General features: G+C 37.4%; 1 protein-coding gene across 1 annotated transcript; it reads right to left on the bottom strand.

Moving 5' to 3' along the window:
• Positions 1-285: 285 nt before the first annotated feature.
• LOC108216963 (uncharacterized) lies at positions 286-1,200 on the bottom strand. Its single transcript, XM_017389823.1, has one exon. It carries the CDS (start codon positions 1,198-1,200, stop codon positions 286-288), a length of 915 nt encoding a protein of 304 aa, XP_017245312.1.
• Positions 1,201-9,478: the final 8,278 nt, after the last annotated feature.

The raw sequence follows: 9,478 nt of genomic DNA on the forward strand, positions 1-9,478 counted from the left end.
TCCTCTCTATGACTGAACATAGGTGAGCTAAAAATAAAAGCTAGTATGAAGCCAATCGTAACAAAAAATATGAACAGAACATATAACTATATAAAAATATGCAGCCAAACATTCATTTCACAGTGTTAATAATTCATAATTAAGATATATTGAGCGAGCCAGGCAAATCACAAAACCATTTATATATGATAAAAACATAATAACGCCTCGAGTTGACAATACAAATAATGAAAAGTTTTGAGTAGAATAGTCTAAATGAAGATATAACAAAAAACAGCAGAATTATTAGGATGTCCCATGATCTTGAGGCAAGTTATAAAAGACTTCCTCAAATACCACATTTGATGTAATATTTGTAGTTGAACCTTCATTACTTACTACCAAGATATGAAGTCCAGAAGCAGAAGTCACCCTGGAAATAGCCACATACAACTGACCATGACAAAAAACCGGCCTGGGCAGATATAAACAAACATGATCAAGTGACTGTCCCTGGCTTTTATTTACGGTCATAGCAAAACATATCTGTAATGGAAATTGAGTACATTTAAAGTCAAATGGCCATGGTATTTCTGTTGGCACCATCTCGATCCTTGGAATTGGATGTTTCGTTCCAATATTTGAACCACACATGATCTCACACTCAATGATGTTCTTCTTACAACCGGTGGCAATCATCCGAGTCCCATTACATAAGCCATTTATTTGATTAAGGTTCCTCATTAACATTATGGGTGTGCCAATCTTTAGCTTTAGTTCACGTTTTGGGATGCATGGCATGTTGAGAGAATTTAGATATTCCACAGGGAATGACTCATCGAATTCATTCTGCTCAATGTCTTTATCCTCCATAGAATCTTGGCTGTAGTAGGTGAAAATTTCACCGGGTGTCTTATCCAGTATAGCTTTATTTATGTCATCAACAACCGCATTTGTAGGTGTGAGTATTGCACGGGAACTGAGGTACTTCCGAGAGGACATGTTGGCCGTGAAATCTGGATAGATAACATCTATGAGATCTTGTACTGCGTTGTCATTGGAGTGGACAACATGCTCTTCCGGAAGTTTGAATAAAACTTCTGAAACATGATCTCCAATGCTAACTGGATCAACCATGCCGTTCCCAACCTTGAGTTGCCATTCGCTGAATGCTTTTATCTTTTTCTTCTCCTCCTCTGTATTACCACCATGCAGCCTCATGTTCCGAGTTAGGAGGTGAACCTGACAGTGCTCCCACAACTTTGACTTATTCAAAGCGGCGCCGACAATAACAACTCTGGGTGCTTTAGGAATGACTGGAAATATCTAGCGAAAATCACCTCCAAAAACAACTATAATCCGACCAAATGGTTTCCTAGATCTTTCAGGATCAATTGAAGACATAATATTGTTGGGTTCCGAGGCATAAAACGCAGCGGATATACGTAAATAAAACGAAAATTTCGAAACCGAAGACCAGGATCCATGTATAATTATGGGCAGATTATGGAGATAACGAATCATACCTTTCTCAAAAAGCTTGACTTTCATGAACTCAACGGAGATCCTAGCTATCACGCTTTGTGTCTACCTCTCGGAAAACACCTCTATGGTATCCACACGAGCACCGATGGATTGGACGTACTAGCCTCCTTCTCGACGATTGGAGCTGCCTTGCCTCTCTTTGCTGCTAGGGTTTTTCTCACAAAAACGTTATGACCTCCTTCACCATCAATATGTATTTATAATGACTGGTTGGAAGGCCCGTAACAGCAAAGCCCAACCCTAGTAGGTATAGAATTAAATAATAAAATCAATAATTTAAATTAACTATTCCATTAAGTGCTCTATTTGTGTGACCCTATAGGCTATCATTTAATCGGAAATAATTTTATTCTCTAATAAAATTATAAACAATGAGCGGTATCTAGTAATACATCATTGTTACCCAATTAAACAATAATTAAATCGTGATTAGATAAAACCTTTCGTGAATAATGTTTTTCGTGTAATATGATCCCTTTAACCATACATATTATAGATTAAACTCGAGGCATGTATTTAGTCATCCTCTTCAATATTTAATCCGGGTTTACTAGATTCATGAGTAGACTATCAAGACAAATCATTATTTGAGCATGGCCATGCATTTATAGTCTCACTCAATCAAGATGCCAATAATATCTCTCCTATTTATAGGAGGGTTAAATCCTTTATCTATCATTCATATTTCTCATACGACTCATGATATACCCTATGTCCACTTTTATCATCACCCGGTCAAAGGTGCTTTTAATGTAGTCAAAGTATATTAATCCTCGTATAGAAATATAATGATATCAAGTCAAAGGATCATTACACCATTATCACTGCGAGTCTTTCTTATGACTTTATTAAACATGAAGAATCTCACTGTGGGTCTGTCCAGTACCATGTACTCTCACATGTACCTATGTATTGACTTTAGTATCCCCATACTTATAACCAATGAAATGTGGTTATCTTGTCAAACAACATACTAGTCTATCTATGTATTATTATTGTCCTATATAATAATAGTCGACTAGGGACCTTTAAGAATATGATTTATTATATAATCTCAAGTTCAAGTCATGTACTTAAACTATATAATGTGTATCATGATTCTAAGGACGTTTATTATGCTAACAAAATATCGCAGTAATTTAGATCATAATAAATACATTTATTGAATGAACAACTGACATAAAAGTTTAAAAGAACAATGTATTGCATCTAGGGCACCTACACTAACAAATATCTCATAGGCTACGGTCGACACATTAAAATGCGTAACGATGCTGCATAGGTGCTTCGTCCCATATAATCAAGTCAGTTAGTTTAAGCACTTCGGCCAAATTAGTGCCATGTTTTATTCCCGCTGAGGAATACTAATCAAGCTTCAATGGAATGTAGAATCGAGAGTGTGCAGTCCTACCGCCCGGAAGAAGTGTTGCAGTGATACCAGGCGATGCAACAGGCAGCACAATCCTTCTTTGCGACCGAAGATGAGCAATTATTGTTTGCCATAAGAAATTTTTGCCACAGCCTCCACTACCATCAACAAAAAATGTGCCGCCCTGGACACGATCCACAGAATTTATCACAGCATCAAAAACATATTTCTGTTCAGGATTAAGCTTCAAATTACAATCGCAAGTCGATTTCATCTCAGTGACATTGTATGAGGTTTCTTCATGAATTAATCGATTTTCTGCAGAACTCATGTAAGTGTCTGCTGGGAAAGGCATATTAGGGATGTCCTTCAAGCTCCCAATATCATTAAGATTCTTCTTAATCTCTGTAGAAAGAAAAGAAAAAACGCATTAGAGAACACATTATACTAAGCAATCTATTTGGGGGAGAACAGTACTAAAAGAATATATCCAAAGTTATATCAAAGAGATGTACTGAATGGTAGACCTCAAGTGAGGCACTTTAGATACAAAAAACAGCACATTAAAAAAAATTGAGCAAGGGAAAGATACCTATTTTTTGGACTGATGGCTCCAATACAGAGTTGAAAAATATAATCAAACAAAATGTAATGTTTTATGAGATGAATACAGGAGTAGATGAGCTCGAGTGTTTAATATAAATCTACAGAACTTTGTAATATAGAACTCAGCAAAATCCAAATGATAACTACTACCCTGGAACTAAACTGTGTTATAAGTATAACCTTTAATTTACCATATAAACCAAATGATTTCAACAGACTAAACTTAAATAAATAAATACTACAAATGTTAACTAATATGGCCAACTAATCTATTTAAAGTTGGTGAGATTTCATATATTGACTATATTAAATATATTAAGTATTAAAGAAACTAAGGACTTTAAGCTTATCAAAGCTGTAAACTCAACTCATGTTTATTTCCAAAAGGATTCAGAACACACACATCTACATACTGACTTAGAGGCAGTATAAGATGCTTAATGTCAATTATATTTGTTTACAATTATAAATGCCATTGTACGTGTATGCCAGCGTGAGGCAAATGTACCTTTAACTCCCTGCAGCTAAGAATCGTGTGTTGGGTTTCGGGGCAACAAACGCAGCGGATAATCGACGTAAAATCAAAATTTTCCGAAACCCTAACCCGAGGATCCATCTATAAAGTACGGCTGATCATGGAGATACGAAGTAATACCTTGTTGAAGCTTTACGTTAGCGAAAGATGGAGGTCCGGAACGAGCAATCACCACGCAACCCTCGGTCTAAGGATCGCGTCTCTAAGCAGTCCACACGAACGTTTGATCGCCAAAGATCACCGGAGCCGGTACTAGCCGAATGCAGCCTCTCTCTCTCTCTCTAGCCTCTCCTGATATGGAGCTGCTAGGGTTTTTTAATAAAACGATTTTATGAAACTCTTAACCCTAAAACAATACATCATTATGTATTTATAGGGAAGAGAGATAGATGGGCCAAACCCTAATCGGATTTGGGCTTCTCCAAACCTAATCCGATTTTGGTTTTAAAATTAAATTCGAAATTCTAATGACTTAATTAAGACCAGCTCAATTAAATAATTTATTTCGAATTAATCATTTAATTTAAATTCAGAATTTAAATTAAAACTCCTTTAAACGTTCAAAGTGTGTGACCCTTTAGGTTATTATTACGTTGGCAATAATTTTAATATCCAATAATAAAATTATAAACAATGAGCGGCATCTAGTAATACATCATTGCTACCCAAGTAATAATAATAATTGGTGATTCAATTAAACCTTTTGTGAATAATGTACAATGTAATTTAATCCCTTTAACCTTATATTATAGATCAGACTCAAGGCATGTATTGTGTCATCCTCTTCATCGTCTAATCCGAATTTCCTTAATCAATGAGTAGACTATTAAACAAATCAATATTTGAGCACGGCCATGCATTTTATAGTCTCACTCAATCAAGAGGCCAATAATATCACTCCTAAAATAGGAGGGTTAAATCCTTTCTAGATCATTCATATTTCTCATACGATTCATAATATACCCAATGTACATTTCATCATCACCCGGTCAAAGGTAACTTTTAGTGCAACCAAAGTATATTAATTCTCATATAGAAATATAATGATATCAAGTCAAAGGATCATTACATCATTATCACAGTGAGAATTTCCAATGACACTTATTAACATGTAAAATCTCACGGTGGGTCATTCCAGTGCCATGTGTCGATACATGCACTTATGTTCTTGACTTTAGCATCACTATACCTATGATCAATGAGATGTGATCATCAGTCAACAAACATACTAGTCTTAATGCATCATTATTGTCCCTTAACAATAATACTCGACTAGGGACATTTAGGAATATGATATTATTCTCATAATCTCATTTCTAAGTCACGTACTTAGAGATATAGAATTACATATAATATTCCAAGGACATTTATTATGCTTTCAATTTATTACGCAGTAAATAAAGACACAATAAATATTTATTCAATAATCAATATAACATAATCCATAAATGTCTACGATAGAACACAATAGTATTGTCTCTAGGACACCAATACTAACAATCTCCCACTTGTACTAGAGCCAATCTCTGATGTATCTAATACCCATGGAACTAGTATGACCTTCGTGCTTCTGCTGCGACAAAGCCTTGGTCAGTGGATCTGCAATGTTATCATCTGTATGCACTTTACATATATGTATATCCCCTCGAGTGTTAATCTCTCGGAGTAGGTGGTATCGTCTGAGTATATGCTTAGTGCGGGAATGAGATCGGGGTTCCTTAGCCTGTGAAATGGCTCCATTATTGTCACAGTACAAATCTATCGGATCTGATACTGAAGGAACCACATCAAGTCCTATAAGAAATTTCTTGATCCAAACAGCTTCCTTGGCTGCTTCACAAGCAGCTATATACTCAGCCTCCATTGTAGAATCGGCAACCGTCTCTTGCTTTGAACTTTTCCAACTAACAGCACCTCCATTTAGACAAAATACAAAGCCAGACTGAGAGATCGAATCATCTTTGTCTGTTTGGAAACTAGCATCTGTGTAACCTTTTACAACTAGTTTCTCTTCTCCTCCATATACCAAGAATTGATCTTTAGTCCTCTTTAAGTACTTAAGAATATTCTTGACTGCCGTCCAGTGACCTTCACCTGGATTAGACTGGTATCTACTCGTCATGCTCAAGGCATACGAGACATCAGGACGAGTACATATCATTGCATACATTATGGAACCAATTGCCGAAGCATATGGAACTTTGCTCATACGGTCCTTATCATCCAATGATTTCGGACTGTTTTCTTTCGAGATCAATATCCCGTGAGACATTAGGACATATCCCCTTTTTGCCTCTTGCATCCCAAATCGATGCAATACCTTATCAATGTATGTACTCTGACTTAGGCCGATTAGTCTTCTTGATCTATCTCTATAGATCCTGATCCCTAATATATAGGTCGCATCGCCCAAGTCTTTCATCGAGAAATTTTTGCTCAACCAAGTCTTAACAGCTTGTAAAGAAGGTATGTCATTCCCCATTAGTAATATGTCATCCACATATAGCACTAGGAATGCCACATGGCTCCCACTCACTTTCTTGTAAACACAAGGCTCATCTTCATTTTGAATGAAGCCAAACTCTTTGACTGTTTCATCAAAACGAATATTCCATCTCCTTGAGGCTTGCTTCAATCCGTATATAGATCGTCGCAACTTACAAACCATTTTGGGAAATCTCGGATCGACAAAACCTTCAGGTTGTGTCATATACACATCCTCTTCTAGGCTTCCATTCAAGAAGGCGGTTTTGACATCCATCTGCCAGATTTCGTAGTCATAGTAAGCAGCTATTGCAAGCAAAATCCTGATGGATTTGACCATAGCAACTGGTGAGAAGGTTTCATCATAGTCAATACCATGAATCTGTCTGAAACCTTTTGCAACTAGTCGTGCCTTATAGGTCTGAATATTTCCATCCATGTCGGTTTTCCTTTTGAAAACCCATTTACACTCAATAGGTTTAACTCCCTCGGGTAAATCAACCAAAGTCCATACTTGGTTTTCATACATGGAATCCATCTCAGATTTCATGGCATCAAGCCATCTCTTGGAATCTGGAGTGTTCTTAGCATCTTTGTAGGTTAGAGGCTCATCATTATCCATAAGCATCACATCACCAGTTTGAGTCAAGAGAAAACCATAATATCTCTCTGGCTCATGGCGAACCCTACTAGATCTACGAACAACCTGTGTTTCCGGAACAGGATTACTCTCAGTATTTTGATGTACATCCTGCTCAGGTTCCTGCTCTGGTTCAATGTTATCATGTGGTTTGATAAGTGGTATTTATACGCACTTATAGGCCTTCATTTCCACTTAAATTGGTTGATTGTACTTAAGTGTGTAGTGTCTTTTGATGTGTTTTTATTGTTTTTCTGTGCAGGTCACGAGTTGAGGTGATGAAGTGATTTTCTATCATTTTAGGTTGGTTTTGGTGCATTATTTGCGAGAATAGAGAATTGTGGATTCACCGAGACTTGGGATTTTGTGGGTATATCTTCTACAAACCCTCACGAGAACACACTCGTCCACTAGAGCTATCTAGGGGTTTAAAGGGCTTGTTGCATATGCTAAATGCAACCGTGATCACCTACGGAAGTGGTACTAGGAACGAGGAAGGACATGCACGCGAGAACGGGCTGAAAAACAAAGAATCAAGGCTGTCATCACAGACAGTAGCGCGCCCGCGCTAACCTGTAGCGCGCCCGCGCTACAGCCTGCATCACTAGCGCGCCCGCGCTAGTGTAGCGCGGTGGCGCTCCGCAGAAACTCCCCGGGCCGATTTTTACAGCTTTTCTGATGGATTTTCGCAGCGGTCGAGGCCCGGTTGACGTAGTCAATGCATTTTTATTTCTCGTGTGTAAAAACCCTAGCCTCATAGTCGTAGTTTGAGTAGAGCTTAATATCGTAATCATAGTTTTAGTTTTATTCGAAGCACATTATCAGTTTGTATTAGATCGTTCTTTGCGAGGAAGTGACAGTTTCGAGCAAGATCGTGAACATCAAATCTGTAACGTGTGATCCTTACTATTATTAATTCAAGCATTTTATTCTATTTAATTCTCGTCTTTTCTTTATCATGCTTTCATTAGAACCCATGATGTCGATTAGTTCGATTATGAACTAACCGCCTTCATGGGATTCTAATGGATTTATCGATGTAGTCTAGTAACGATTATAATTACGTGATTTTGTGACATATGTTGATTGCTTTGCATGAGCCGTGCTTATTCTTCTTAGAAGCGTAGCTAACTTCTAAGTTGTGTGTTAATTCTTTCTGAAGCGAGAGTGGATGATTGAATTTAGAACTATGCCATGTAAACATAGGATTATGTGAATGAAACATAATTTGTGGTAGACTTGAACTATTTTTATCACCCTGTGTAATCACGATAGACGACTTGCTATTAAACCTCTCTGCTTACACTACCGCTATAGAGATATAGGGTCTGAGCTTTGTTGGTGTCCATGAGATTTCTGTCTTAATTGTGGATTTTGATTGGTATGATATGTGTGCAACGAGAGTTGGCATGTATTACTTCCGTGTTGTCTGATTAGGATCAACAGTCGCATGTTAATCAGTAATTTCAATTCTAGATGAATTCGATAATGAAGTTAGAATCCCATGTGTTTTCCTATTCTGAATTTGATTAGTAATTTTAATTATTAGTATAAAAGAACCCAATCCTTGTTAATTGTCTTAGCAGTGATAATTGATCATACATTGTTGCATAGGTGCGTATTCTTAATTCACCAGTCTCTGTGGGATCGAACTTAATATATTACTTGTGATCGCGTACGCTTGCGTGTAGATTTCACCGAACAAGTTTTTGGCGCCGCTGCCGGGGACTCGGTGTTAATTAATTAGTTTATGCACTTGTCATCAGTGTGCATTAAAATTCACTGACTAGGATTCTATTCTCTTCTCACTTTTCTTCTTTTCTTTCTTTCAGGTACTTGGATCGCGTTTATGCAAACACGTTCTCAAACCCGTAAAAGAAAATCAATTGATTCATCTTCATCATCTTCTTCTGATTCTGAAACAATGACGGAACCTGAAGCACAACCAGACAGTAAGGCATTGAAGGATTTCTCTATGCCAAAGATCGATGACATCCAATCAAGCATCGTCAGGCCTGCAATCGCAGCCAAAGCCTTTGAAATCAAACCAGGAACTATTCAAATGGTCCAGAACTCGGTACAGTATGGGGGTTCCCCCACTGAAGACCCCAATATGCATATACGGAATTTTATAGAGATCTGTGACACTTTCAAATTTAATGATGTCTCTGATGAAGCTGTGAAGCTAAGGCTTTTCCCATTTTCACTGAGAGACAAGGCTAAGGGATGGTTACATTCTTTACCATCTGGTTCGATTACTACATGGGAAGATCTAGCTCAGAAATTCCTCACTAAATTCTTCCCCATGGCAAAGACTGCT

The sequence above is a fragment of the Daucus carota genome, chromosome 4 (genome assembly GCF_001625215.2).
Source record: "Daucus carota subsp. sativus chromosome 4, DH1 v3.0, whole genome shotgun sequence".
NCBI classification, from domain to species: Eukaryota; Viridiplantae; Streptophyta; class Magnoliopsida; order Apiales; family Apiaceae; genus Daucus; species Daucus carota.